The sequence below is a fragment of the Arabidopsis lyrata genome (genome assembly GCF_000004255.2).
Source record: "Arabidopsis lyrata subsp. lyrata unplaced genomic scaffold ARALYscaffold_6, whole genome shotgun sequence".
Taxonomy (NCBI): domain Eukaryota; kingdom Viridiplantae; phylum Streptophyta; class Magnoliopsida; order Brassicales; family Brassicaceae; genus Arabidopsis; species Arabidopsis lyrata.
The window spans coordinates 20,844,505-20,859,985 of NW_003302550.1; the positions used below are offsets into that span (position 1 = coordinate 20,844,505).

General features: G+C 30.8%; 2 protein-coding genes across 2 annotated transcripts; both read left to right on the forward strand.

Moving 5' to 3' along the window:
* The first annotated feature begins 409 nt into the window (after positions 1-409).
* Positions 410-1,186, forward strand: LOC9308628 (dirigent protein 13). Its single transcript, XM_002872513.2, has one exon. It carries the CDS (start codon positions 501-503, stop codon positions 1,053-1,055), a length of 555 nt encoding a protein of 184 aa, XP_002872559.1. The 5' UTR covers positions 410-500; the 3' UTR covers positions 1,056-1,186.
* Positions 1,187-6,406: 5,220 nt separating this feature from the next.
* LOC9308629 (dirigent protein 14) lies at positions 6,407-7,066 on the forward strand. The gene is given in 3 exon segments (XM_021023441.1): positions 6,407-6,713; positions 6,716-6,853; positions 6,856-7,066. Coding segments are annotated over 3 exon segments (561 nt in total). The 3' UTR covers positions 6,972-7,066.
* Positions 7,067-15,481: the final 8,415 nt, after the last annotated feature.

The window sequence follows — 15,481 nt, forward strand, 5'->3', positions numbered from 1 at the left end:
CATAATTACTTATTAAGTAACAACCAATAAATTTCACCAAAAAATAGGTAATAACCAATAAATTCTAAACGCAGTAATTAAAGAATGAGATATAAAAAAAAATATCAAATAAGATATAAGAATCTTAAAATAATTGAATATCTAAATAATTTAACTGTTAGTGTCGATTTTAATGCTTTCATTAATGTGGATTTTTTTTTTACAGAGAAATATTTCCTAAAGATTATCACATTAATGACTCAGAAAATTAAGGAAGATATGAATTTATGATTCTCGAAATCGTGTTGGTAATATCTTTAATTAATATTTTTCAAATTTAAATAATTAATGCCAATGGCATTCATCCGTAAATACATTCCAACTCCAGGATTTATTTGCTAAAAGTCATCCAAAAATGTATATATAGATATATAGATAAAGGTTTCCAAAGCCCTCTTCATATAATTCACTCATAAAATCAATACTAGCTACTTACTCATTTCTACTAAACACTCTTAACAATGGCAAACCAAATCTACTTATTCTCCTTGATCTTCTTCTCTGTTTTACTTTACCAGTCCACTACCATCTTATCTTTCCAAAAATCATTAGACCTAGCGAAACCATGCAAGCGTTTCGTCTTCCACCTCCATAATGTTGCCTACGATGGTGATAACATGGATAATGCCACGTCAGCAGCAATTGTGAACCCATTAGGACTAGGAGACTTCAATTTTGGGAAGTTTGTGATCATGGACAACCCTGTGACAATGGACCAGAACTATCTATCGAAACCGGTGGCTCGTGTTCAAGGCTTCTTCTTTTACCACGGTAAGGCAAAATACGATACTTGGCTTTCTTGGTCAGTAGCATTCAATTCAACACAACACAAGGGGACATTGAACATAATGGGTGAAAATCCGTTTATGGAGCCGACCAGAGACCTACAGGTCGTTGGTGGGACTGGTGATTTCGTCATGACTCGTGGGATCGCGATGTTCATGACTGATCTCGTTGAAGGCAATAAGTATTTCCGTATCAAAATGGATATTAAACTCTATGAATGTTACTATTAGAGTTAATCTTGGGTTTGATGTTTCTGAGTTGATATATTTGGGTTTATTGTTTCTTTGTTGGCATTTTATTGCTTTTCCCTGTTCGTAGTTGATGTTGTACCAAGTTCCAATAAATGGTATATTGAAAACGATCTCTTAAAACTTTTTTATATGTGTTTTTTTTTTTTTTTTTTTTTTTTTTGACATATTTGGATCGACATTATCCAATCTATACTAGTCAATCCTTACTACGCGGAGTAATGCGATTTAGTAGAATCGAACACCGGTGGAGAAAGCAGAGGAAAATGGACTTAACCACTTGACTGAAGACACATCCCCGTGTGTTTCGTATATATAAGTTTTAAACATACAATGTATATCTACTAAGAACATCTCCAATGTACTTTTCCTAAAATAGAATAAAGTTTATTTCTAATGCATCACTCTATTTCTTTGTCTAAGATAGAGTTAGTATAAATTAGAATTACTTAAGTATAGAGCAATCGTATCATTTACTCTATTTTAGGGTACTAAGAATAGATATAGTCATATAGAGCGGAGGTTTGAGAGAATGTTACTCTATAATAAATTTGAGCTGGAGATGCCCTAACGATTTATAAGTTTCCGACAATTCAACTATCAAAATAAAAAAATGAGAAATCAAAATCATAACTGTGAAGTTTTAAGGGCTTTCCATTCAAAACTAACTGGCAATAAGTGGAGTGCCTCATGTCCTTTATATACTACTCAAGTCCCTTTCCGTCTTTCCAATGTAAATTAAATGGCTTCGAGTAAATAAAAATAAGACGAATGGTAGTTGAACAACCATCAGTAATCATGAGTCCTAAAATCTTAAATTGATTGATTTTGGCAATATGTCAACAATTAAATGTTGTCCCTCAACTCAAACTCATTTTTATACTAAAATTAAAGAAAGATCAATTATATATGTATTATGTATATCTATAAATAAAGGTTTCGAAAGCCCTCTTCATATCAACAAAATCAACACTACTCATTTCTACTGAACTCTCTAACCATGGCAATAGAGATCATCACTTTATGGATCGGAGATCACGTTTTAAGTATACATTGCGTGTAAACCTACAATAATGAAACTTTTCACCTTTGCAGGCTTTAAAAAGAAAAAGATTACTCATTGTTACTTGAATATATCTAAAAGGAAATGAAAAGTGCTGCATACTTAAAAAGAAGTGCAACAGGCTAAAGGCTGTAAGCAATCTTAAGAGCCAAGTAAGAAATCTGATAATTCCACTATAGATCTCTCATGTGTATGATTGTTCGATCCAATTTTCCATCCAAATATTTGCATTAGGATTTTTTGGTTTATAAAATAAACAAAATATATATCAGTTTTCAATATGTTTTGTACATTAGGATTCACTGATTCAGCTATGTATAACACTACAAAAAAAGTGTACATTGATAGCATATTAGGATAGCACGGATTTTGTAAATGCTATTAAAGATGATATCGAGGAATTCGTAACTATATCGTAGCATTTGAAAAATGCTAAGCCCTATAATAGCAAAGGAAAGACGTAGAATCACTTATGACCGCCAAAACTTTGCAAATATTTCACAAAAACCGCTTAACACTTAGCAAAAAAAAAAAATATTTTTCGCGCTAACGATGAACATATTTCTTGTAGTGTAAATTTTATTTGTGGAATGTTTAGCACATATTGTCTTCAATCTTAATGATAGACTTCTTTACACGGGTCCGATCCCTGTGTACAGTATGGCAGACTGATTTTGTAGTATGTAAGTGATGGCATACTTATTTAATATTACATACTAAAATATATAGAAGATGATACACATACGCAGCAAAATAGCTGGAGAAAAAAAATAAATACGATGAAACAAATTTGGCAGAAAATTCCAGCAACTTGATGAACCAGCTTGATTTTTTGAATAAAATCTAATAATGAACTAGCTACTTGGAGAAACTTACATACATTTGATTTTTAGAAGATTAAATTCTATTAAATTTATGTCTTGCACTTAAAAATATAAAATCGAAAATAATATATTATATAAAAAAGGTTTTTCAAAAAAGAATATAATATAATAGGATTTTCATCTAGTTCATATAAGGGTTTGTTTGGATACTAGTACGTTTTTGAAACATAATTATAAAAGTAGTACAGTTACTATTTATATTTAGTAAGATAGTCAGTTTTTACTGTTTGTGAAATAGAAAACTTGTGAGATAGAAGAGAAAGTGAGGTAGAAGTCATATAAACCCTAAAAAAGCTATTTATTTGTGAAAATTCTAGTCTAGTGGTCAGAGATTTAAACCAAATATGGAGTTCGATTTTCTAAAGAATACAAATATTCTTATAGATTAACGATGTAAAGGTAATCACAAGTTTCAGAATGCGCCAGGCAAAGCCATACGTTATAGTCTTGATATTATAGGGGTAAGAATATCCGTACGCGTCGTTGGTATGATGCATATGTAAGAATCGACAGTAGAAGATCGGAGTGTTGCGAAAAGAGATGCACGTTAGTAGAATTGTTCGTCGAGTCGTTCATAATCGCATGTATATATATATATATATATATATATATATAAGTCCGCTCTGTTCTCTCTCTCTGAAACAGGCGACTCTCTACAAAGAAAACAACCTAGTCGTTATCACGTTTTCCGGCCGGCGCCGGCTTCTCTGGCGTCGGTCGGCTTCATTCTCTTCCTTTCTTTTCCTTACTTTTTCAATAAAAATTGGGCAGATGATTCCCAAATCAAAATGTTTGATGATAGATTCCCAATGTTTCATCGTTTATTTCTCTCTTTGGGAGAGTTTGTTTCCGATCAAAATCCGGCAATGGTGTCGGAACAATGACGGCGTCTTTCCGCTAGGGTTTTGTCCAAGCGACTTCTTGTGGTTCAATTCTGAATTTGTTAGTCTCCAACACCATCGAGACCAAGACCATGACTTTAAGTTCTGCAAATCGCGAAAGGGTTACCAAACCCAGATCTGGGATCCAGGAGGTTGTAAGTACAGATTTGAAAACGATGGAATACGATTTTGGTGTGGTCATATCTACGGAAGTCGTTTTTTTTTTTGTTCTCCCTCGATCGAAGATGTCAACAAATTTCTGCAGTGATGATGTTTTCTTCTCCCCTTCGCTGTTTGTTTCTTGTGATTTTAGGGAGGCGTTGTCGGATTTCAAAACTAGAAATATCAGTTTCAGACTTGATAATGAACCGACGTCGGATTTCCCCAATCTTCAGATGGAAATATGAATTTGATGATTCAGAAAGGACTATGGTTTTATATTGGGTACGGTGGATGATCATAATTCATCGATGGCCACACAATACTCAAGATGACGTATTGAAATCAATTCTATTCTGGATTCAAGAATGTAGAATTTATGCCGAATATCTCACACGCCATATTATTGTCTCGGAATCTAACCAAACCGTTTCTGCGCATCATGATCATGTTGCCATGAAGGTCCGTTACAAAAAGGCAACATTTGCAAAAGGTCAGTTCATAGATTCAAACTTTGTAGTTGTTTTTGTTGCAAATGGAGAAGCCGCTGGTTTTAAAAAGAAGAAGATACAAGAAGAAGAGATACTGTTGAACCTATTCATTGATATTGAAGATGGGACGGGCATGTGTTCCCTCTTGAATTTACCTTCAAGCAATTATGGGTTGCAACCGAATCAATCACTTTGGCAACAACTTTGGGGGAGCAAACAACAGATATATCACGATGAATATAGAGAGTCTTTGTGGGAACCATCAAGTGCGTTGATTTCACTGAGAAGACAAGTTTCAGAATCATTTACAACAACATTTTATTTCATTCTTCTAATAAAAGTAATGCTAATGGTATTTTGGAGTTTCAGCAGCAAGCTAATAGCCAATAAAAAGTGTGTGGAGGAGGGACTTAACAGATTATATATGTTGCCTATAAGACTATCAAAAGATAGCAAGGTTATTTTCACTCCTTCATCGAAATTGTATCAATTTCCTGTATTTGCGTTCAACGGTTGTTTGGAATGTTTTCTGTATTTTGTAAACACTATTTAATATCAATATATTTGTTTTGACGAAAAAAAAAAATCGCATGTATATATTAAATTAATTATCATTTGTAATAGGATTATATCACAATATGATGATACTATAGCTCCTACAAAATAACAATACAAATAAAAGCGATAGTATTGAATTTAAATATTAGATCAATGATATGATGAGTATATACAATTTAACATACGATAATTAACATAGGATAGATACCCTAATTCATATAGTGAGAGCAAAAACTTGATATATTTTTGTATCATTTATATTATTCTCCTAGTTATATTTAGGGTCTGACTGGTGAGAGAGAAAAGAAAAAGAAATTAGAGGAATTCTTCTTTCTACTAATACGTAGAAGAAAAGTTTCTACTCATAAAATAAAAATTCATTTGATAACAAAAAAACTTTTCTTCTAATATAGTAGGACCACGTGATATATTTTTCTTCTATGTACCATACCAGTCACAGCCTTAAAGTATGATAGATAATGTTCTCCTAGTTATATCAATTGTTTTATGGCATGAGCCACTAAAGGGATTCTTTATACCCCAACCATTACACGTGGAATGATATGGAACCCCAACTCAATCCATTCCAGTAATCTCTGACTCTCTGCAAAGTTTGATTTATTGACTGTCAAAAACGAAAAAAAAAATAATCGAAAATCAAACCCACTCTCCAGTACCATCTCAAAACTTTTTAGAAGTACTATTCATTTTTTAAAAGTACCTGCACCAAAAAAAAACAACATGACTCATATCAAATATCTAATTTTAATAATAATAAAACATTTAGTTGTTGAGCCATTATTAATAATTGAATCCTCCACATGATCTTAAAATCTTTATATTCTATTATAACCCACTAATTTTGGCAATATGGCAGGGAAAAAGACGTAGATTATCAACAAAAGATTTTAGTTTAATGTGTCATATACGGTAGTAAAATTTACAGAAATTGCCACAAAACATTTGTCTTTCCAAATGTGCCATAATGATGAACAATACTTTGAACTGAAAATTTTTGGTAGATAAGAAATGTTGTCCACCTTTGAAACAACAGATTGAGAAGATATTTGGTGGACAAAAATTCTTGTCCACCTTTGAAACAACAGGCTTTTGGTGGACAAGAATTCGAAACGACATACAAAAATTTGGGTAGACAAGAAATGTTGTCCACTATTATGACATATTTGGAAAGATTTATGTTTTGTGGCATTTTTGCTAAGTTTTTAAAGCCATATTTATATTCACTCTCAAAATCATTACTACTTACTCATTTCTACTTAACACTAAATCGCTAACTATGGTAAATTAAATCTACAAACAAGTATTCTCCTTGATCTTCTTCTTGTCTATTTTACTTAGCCAATCAAATACGGTCTCATCTTTCCGAAAATCACTCAACCTAGCAAAACCATGCAAGCGTTTCATCCTCCACCTCCATGACATTGCCTACGATGGTGATAACGCGGCTAATGCCACGTCGGCAGCAATTGTGAACCCTTTAGGACTAGGAGAATTCAGTTTTGGAAAGTTTGTGATTATGGACGACCCTGTGACAATGGACCAGAACTATCTTTCGAAACTGGTGGCTCGTGTTCAAGGCTTCTTCTTTACCATGGTAAGGCAAAATACGACGCTTGGAATGCTTGGACAGTGGTATTCAATTCAACACAACACAAAGGTTCATTTACCATAATGAGTGAAAATCCGTTTATGGAGCCGACTAGAGACCTACCGATTGTTGGTGGTATGGTGACTTCCTCATGACTCGTGGTTACGCTACGTTAACGACCGATCACTTTGACGGCAGTAAGTATTTTCGTGTCAAACTGGATATTAAACTCTACGAATGTTACTATAACTAGGACGAAACCCGCGCTTCGCTACGGGTATTGTTTTGAATGTAAGTTTGTTAATTGATATCTACCTTAAGCATCAAATATTAATTGAATTTGCATATCAATATGATTTTTATAACTTTTATTCATAAAACCATTGTATAAGATTAATTCTCATCAATAATGATTTAAACGAAAGTTGAGTTTTTATATCTTTGAATATAATTTCTTTAGTTGCATTTATATAAGTAATTGGTGGATCTTGGTTCAAGAACTAATCTCAAGTCCAGTTTTATAATATCAAATCACAGTAAACGTCATCGATTGTCTTGGGACATTCACTAACCCGAGTTTTCATGTTGTTAGCTTTGAAAACCAAATGGGAAACCAATCACCAAAACACAAAACAGAGAGAAGTGAATCTCATTCATTTTAACCAACTTAAAAAAAATACCAAGTGTTCGGCAAAGAGACAAGCAGTAGTATTGGAGTCATCTCCACCAAGTACCACAAGACCATCGAAGTCCATTTAAAAATAACTTAAAGCTTAATTGCAGAGGTATTTTAAAAGAGTTTTGTGGAATTGATGATGGGTGATTTGGCAAATAGGAGAGAATTTTACAACACAATGTTTTGTGGAAAGCTCAAAGAAAATCAAAAGCCATGGTGAGGAAAAAAATGATTTCTATTGAATAAATTCATCATATCCTTTTTTCATCTCTCAAACCAAATTTAGAGGAAGTGTAATCTATGACTTTAAGAAACTCCTCATAGATGGAACAAAAGAAAAAAATTGGAAGCTTTAAAGTAACACAAACGTTAAAACAAATTGATGATTCTACTCCAAAAACAACTTTAGCACCAAATGCTTTCAACTTCTCAACGATCTTCTCACCTTCTTCTTTAGACAATCAAGCTTTCAAAATCGGAGGAGTCTTCTCCACCAATGCTTTAGCTTCTTTCAAACCCAAATCAGTAAAACTCTTCAACTCCTTCATAATCTTAATCTCAACAGAAGCATAAAAAAACTCCAATTTTATCTCAAACACAATCTTCTTCACTTTAGCTTACTCACACACACCACCACCACTTTGTCCTTAAACTGATCTAGCCACGATTCCACCATCACGCTCCGTTGGTGGACTACAGTGCTATGTTGGATCAAACATCGTTGGATCTGTTTGGAGCTTCCTTTGATCGAAATTCTCTTCTTCATCTTCCTCAGAGATTTTGTTTCCTACAGTTTTAACATCTGTATACAATAAACAAAGGAGAGCGAAAATTCTGAGGAGAGAAGAGGAAGAAAGTGAAGTAGAGGGAAATGAAAAATAGACTTCATCGGAGTTCTCACAGTTTTACGAATTCGATCTCCAGAATCATGAGATCAACAATCAAAACAGGATATCGGTTTCTCGATCCAATTCGGGTTTGGTGAGTAAGATTATGCAGCTTTGGTTTTCTCTTCAATGAACGACAGTAATTTTTTCACCGATTTATTTTCTACGATTTGAGATACTTACCTAAATGGACTTTTAATTATGGGTTCAATAAGATTTCTAATTTTCTATGTAAACAGCTAACCAATATGGGCTGTCAAACTATTTAATTAGGCTTCGGCCATTTATATTTTTGCAACAATTTTTTTAAAAAAAAAGTGATGTGGAACGGAGAAGAAATTTTACTGGCAGATAAATGTTGAGTTGTATTAATTGAAATGTTTTCATTGGACGATGATTTTAATGAGGTGTCAACCTGAGAATAGCTTAAAAAACTGAGGTGTCAGGTCTGGAGAGACTCTTAGTGTTTTTATTGTATTGATTAGAGTTACTAATATATGTCTTGGGTTTGACGTTTCTGAGTTAATATTTATGTGTTTTGATGTTTTAGTTGATATTTTGGGGTTGATGCATGTTTCTTGGCGTTTTATTGCTTTTCTTTGTTCGTAGTTGATGTTGTATACCAAGTTTTAAACCTACATACACATCTACTAAGTAACCTTTATATGTCATGTCGAACTATATATATTAGCAACACTAACGATTATTTTATAATTTCCCGACAGTTCTAAAAAAAAAAAAAAATGAGAAACAAGAATCAGAACCGTACTGAAGTATACATGTTTATTGTTAAAGAAAAAATTGAAAGGAGAACAAGGCGACGGGTCTCACCAATTTTTTTTTTTTTTTTTTTTTGCTTTCTTAGTCGTATTAGTTACTAGGAAACATCCAATGCTATGCATGGGCTTGAAACCTATATATTTAAATATGCAGCACTTATCATATAGAAATATTGATCTCCCACTAATCAATATTACCAAATACAATATACTCGACGGCTACACACATGTTGGAGACATTAGTCGGATGGTAAAAATTCGAATCATCCCTGTTTTTATATATAAAAAAGTATATATATATATATATATATATATACCACTCATGTCAACCTTTCCCAAAAATCTTTTCGCTTTTGCGATTGTGCCTTTTTATTATAATCACCGCATATCATATATATATACCATGAGATACATGTGTTTCGTGACACATCACTGCTTTAGTGAAATTAGTTGTCTAAAGTTTTGTTCTTTGTGCGTTCATCTTACACTCTGAAAAGAAAATATGTGATGTTTGTTGAATTTTTTTCTTGTCGTTTAAAATTTTCTACTTGATTTCCTTTTCCTACTTCCTGCTTTTTCATTACTTGTTTCCTCTATTTTTGTTTGTTGTATCTCACTTGTAATCTTCTTTCATTTGTAACTTTTGTTTGCTCCCTTTATAGTTTTTAAATTTGTTTAATCATTTGGAGATATAATCAAGAAGACCTAACAGAACAAGAAGCCCAACACATAGTGATTACCAGATTTTTAAAGGAAGAAAAATTATATTCTTCACTCCTCTTTTATGACATATATATCACTAGTTTTAATGGATTCTCCAACATCAAAATCATAATATATTTTTGTGTCACTAATTCTCATATTATTCCAGTTTATTTACAGATGTCAATGTCGGAAGATTCAACAAATTGAATAAAGATATTCTCAAATTAGAAGGAAAAAAAGGCCCACATGATGGTAGGCAGGTGGCTTGGCGGGCCCAGGATGGTTGGGTGCAATTCCCTCCTCTCCATGGTTCGACTCCTCCTGCTGTTATCAGCATTATTGTGGGAAGTCTGTCAGTTGGGTTTTTGTCCAATTGGTTTACCTGGTAGTCAGAAATGCAAGCGGCCTGACTACCCCTGACACTTAGTCGGAAGGCATTACAAACTCGGGATAGACAGAGTGGTAGCCCGTAAGAGCCTAACCGTTAACACGATGGACCAGTCCACTATGTAGCACCTCGGTGCGTTCCTACCGGAGCCGACCGGATAGCCGATAGGGTTTATAAAAAAAATATATAAGGAAAAAAAAACCATAAATATCAAAGTAGAGAGAAAAATGTGGTACAAAACAAGAGATCGGCAACCAGTGAAGTGTAAAAAGGTTGGTCGTCGATAACACAAAGGGTTTGAATGGGGGATGGATAATAAACGGATATAAAGTGGGTGGCACGCTTCTCTACATGATCTGTTTTTATTGTTCCATTAGCTGTGAGTGGTGAGCAGATAAAAGGTGGTTGCTACGTGGGCGGAGAAGAAACGTAATTATTCAGCCATCCAACAAATAAAATATATTACATGCGGTTCAACATTAAATTTTTTTAAAAAAATAGATTTTACTGTTGCGGCTCAAAACTATGAGTAAAACAGAAAATCCGTATGGTACAGCAGGAACGCTTCCAATTTGATGTGTTTTGTGTGCCACAGATGTGGTTCTTTTATTATTGATATTTTAATATTGAAAAATTATAACAAAATCACAAATGTTAATTTTGGTAACCCATATAAATATTTTCACACTTAACTGAACAAACTACATTTTTAGAATAACCATAACCGATGAACTAAACCAAACTAAACAAAGAAAAGAGAATAGAACATTGCAATATTTAATTTTGAAATTACAGATTAACCAAATCTTAAGTTATTCTAACAAAAAATTGGAGTAATAATTTAAATTACTTGAATTACGTATATTATATATTTTTACTTGTATTATTTAAGATCTCATCCCTTTTTATTATGATACTTGAATTAATTTAAAGATATTTTTAGTACATTTTGTTTAAATACAAGTTTAAGAATATGTAAACCATTATTGATAATTTATTTTAATATAATTTTGAATATGTATAGTTTATGTAAAATATTTTATTTAAAATTGATGTTTTCATAATATAAATATTTCATCCGCACTTTCTGATCCGCTTTCACCATTCAACACATATTTTGAAGCGTTCGAACCGCTTGATCCGCACTTGTAATGCTATATCTGCTTGATCCGCTTTTGATCTGCTTGATACGCTTGAACCGCTTGATCCGCTCCACCCGATACGCTTTCTCTATTCGGAGCCAATATTAAATAATGAACCGTATGATGGTAATTAAAATTGTTGAATGGAAAGATGAAAACGTGTCATCCGCTCTGCTTTTTGATACGCTCTTTTCCCACTCTTCCATTCACAACCATTATTAGGATTCAGATCAAAATGGGCGAAACGTAAATGACATGCTTTTTTTTGTCTTTTAGTTTAATAAGTGGATGAACCACAAAAACTAGAAAAAAGAGGTGAATCATCCATCCGTAACAGATAACACACTATTCAAGATCAATATTATATTTATTTTAAAATATGAATGTTTGCCTATAAAATAGACTGTGAATCAGCCAGATTCAGCTGGATTCCTCGGTTACCATTTAGACCCTCAGAGTCTAAATGGTAACATTAGTTTTGAGGAATTGTTGAGGAATTTTGGTGAAAAAAAAAATGTTACATCATTTGAAGATTTGAGGAATTGGTGGAATTCTTGAGGAATTTTTTTGTTAGGCTTTTTTTTTTAATTAAAAATTAAAGTATACTTGAAACTATAAATATTGAAATTCAATAGTACAAGTTGTTTGTAAAAAAAAATTCTAAATTAGACAAATATTATAATTTCATTTTTTTAAATCAAAAATGAAAATTAATTTTAAGATTTCATGGTTTTAAAAGATAATGTTTGATTAAATAATCAAATATATTAACTTTTGATTTCACCATAATCACCAAAATATATAATAATTATGTTTGATAACACTTTACATATATTAACTTAAAAATTTCAATAATTTTTGTAACCTTAAAAACTTTTAGAAATTTTAGAGAATTTAATTAATTTAAAAACATAAATCAGATTCGTGTTTAGCTAACTTGATTATATTTCTAATATAGTAATTTTAAATTTCTTCAAAATTTAACCTTATTTTTTACAAGTTACTAGTTTTTCATAATATTTTGTTTTTAACTAATTTTATTGGAAATTTTTTTCCTAATTAAAATTTTTAGAAGTTTATTTGATTAATTAATTTTTCAAAAAAATCAGCCAGATTCAGCAGTTACTATTTGAACTTTAAATTATTCAGCCAGATTCCGCAAGAAATCACAAATAAATTTAGCTAGATTCAGCAATTTAGCCAGATTCAGCTGGATTCCTCGGTTATCATTTAGACCCTCATACACACTAAAAATCCTATCTCCCTTATACTTTTTTTTACACAAAATATGATCTGTTACACAAACAAAAACAAAAGTCATTATTCATTTTTGGATTCAAAAATGTATGCTTCCATTTTAATTATAAAATATGTATATATTAAAAATATTTTATTAACATTTTATACAGATAAATTCATCAAAAATAGAATAATTTTATTGATTAATTTATTTATAATTTCAAAATATTGTATAAAATTATTGAAATTCAAACATATTTATTTATAAGTACAATTTGTGAACTATTAGGATTTTGTTTTGTAATGTAAAATTTCTATGAAATAAATAAAATAATTTTATGTATGTTACATAAGATTTAAAATTAGTTTTGGTTAGTTTTATATAAAGTAGAAATATATTAAAATTTTACTTTTATTGATATAACAAAATAATTATTAATGTTTGATATGTTATTAATAGCTAAATAATATCAAAAATATTTATACACAATACTTTTTTTTCAAAGAAAACAAACTGTTATATGGTGTAATTTATATTATAATTATGCATGAAAGTAATTATAATTTCCCCTATTATATAAACACAAAAATACATGTTATTATTTGTATTTAAGTGTAAATCATAATTATAAAAATTTTAAATTATAGATTATTTAAAATCAAAATATAGATATAATTAAAATTTAATATTAACAACACATAATTGCTTTGGTTTCATACATATTTTAACTACTTAATGACATATTTTTAATATTGTAGATATGACTTCTAATCGCCGACAAAACAAAAATAACACCGGAGAAGCTGATACAAATTTTTCTACAGAAACATCAACGCGGGTAAATATTCTTATTTGTTTTCCAAAATTTTAGCGTAGTTAAAGTTTAGTCTGAAATTATATTTGAAATTTTCTTAAATATGTAGAGCGGAGACAATTTCAAATGGAACCCTATCCGAGAAATAATATTTTTTGAGTTATACGATAAAGCAATTGCCATGAATAATTACCGTTTAAAAGATCCTACGCCCTTTGGTAAAGAGTTTTTGGTTGACAATTTTAACGAGAAGTTCAATCTCAATATAAACTATCGGTTCTTTAAAGAAAATCTTGATCAGTTAAAAAAAAGTACAAAAAGTATGTACAGCTCATGGATAACACAGGCATCACGGTTGATCCTGTCACACATCAGATAACAGCAAGTAATTCATGGTGGAAAGATCAAGAAGTAAGTATTTTATGATATTTCTTATTACATAAATATGAGATTTTGCAGAAGTAATGGGAGAGACAGAGATTACAAACACAAATTCTGAGATTGATCTAGAGGATATGGAAGCTGCAGAAATAGTTGATGGCGATCTTATGCCAAATATCAGGGAAAATATTGCAGATATGTTATGGGAAAATCAAAATACTAGATACTAATCTTTTTTGCTGTTGTATTTGAATTAATTTATTTAAAAAGATTTTTATAGTTATCACAATAAATATGCTTACTATATTTATAAATAAAACCATAATTAAATATTATATAATATGAGCCGCAATATTTGATCCGCTTTTAATTACCATTCAAACATCTATTATAAATCATCAGATCCGCTCGATCCGCACTTGTACCGCCAGATCTGCTTGATCCGCTTTTGTTCTGCTTGATACGCTTGATCCGCTTGATCCGCTCCGCTTAATACGCTTTCTCCATTCGGAGCCAAAGCATGCCTAGACGTTTTTAGAGAAAAGAAAAAAAAACGAAATTAGATTTCTGAATTAAAAATATAATATTTTATACATTTACAACTATATGAAAAACAAATCTAAAATAGTTCAAGTCATATTGCTACAAAAAAAAATAGCTTTTATCATGAGATGTAGCTACTTAGGGCATCTCCAATGATGCTCTATATCTTGCTCTAAACTCTATATTTAGAGCAAAATCACTCCAATGGTGCTCTATATCTTGCTCTAAAAATAGAGATATGAATAGTGTTGCTCTATATTTGGAGCAACACTATTCATATCTCTATTTTTATAGCACAACTTTTTTTATTTACAAAGTACTCCCTCAATTTTAATATAGTATCATATTATACCTAAACAAAATTATATAATTAAATTACATATATACATAATATTATATTAAAAATCATAGTTACTAAATTAATTGAAATTTAAAATATAACAATAACATATATTAAATTAAAAAATAATGCCATCACAAATGATAAACTTAAAATATATAAAAACGATTAAACTTGTCGTTAAAACAAGTTAACACACCATAAACTAGTGATTTAATAATACGGTAGATCGATTCCGGATCCACTAATGATGATGCTTAAATAAAAATATATTAATCATTCGATCTTCTATTTATGTGTTGTAATAAAATTTAATTTTTAATAATATGATTATATTAGATATTTGTTTAAAAATAAACTAAGTGGATAGAATTTGCAAACTTTAAAAGTAAAGGACTATGTGAAGAATTAAAACAAAATATTAAAATAGAATATTTATTTTAGAGCAAAAAATAGAGCTAACTATTGGAGCAAACCTCTACTCTATTTTTTGAACACTCCAAATTTAGAGCAAGAAATAGAGCCAACGATTGGAGATGGTCTTATGATAAAATATTGTATTTATGAGAAGTTTAGTTGGATCAAAGAAAAAAACAAAATACGATATGCGACAAAGATGTCAGATCCAAGAAGCTCCAGAGACTTAATAGATCTAGATTTAGACTTTCATAAATTTTGAAACCTACCAAAATACAGAAATCAAAATAATCAATTGATAAACATAAGATAAACCTAAAAACATTGTCCAAAGAGATAACAGCAAAAGAAAAACCACACAAAAAGTCACAAATAAAACCGAACATAAACCGAAAACAGAAAACATAGAAATAACCAAACAAAAGTCACACAAACGTCGTAAACAAAGCTC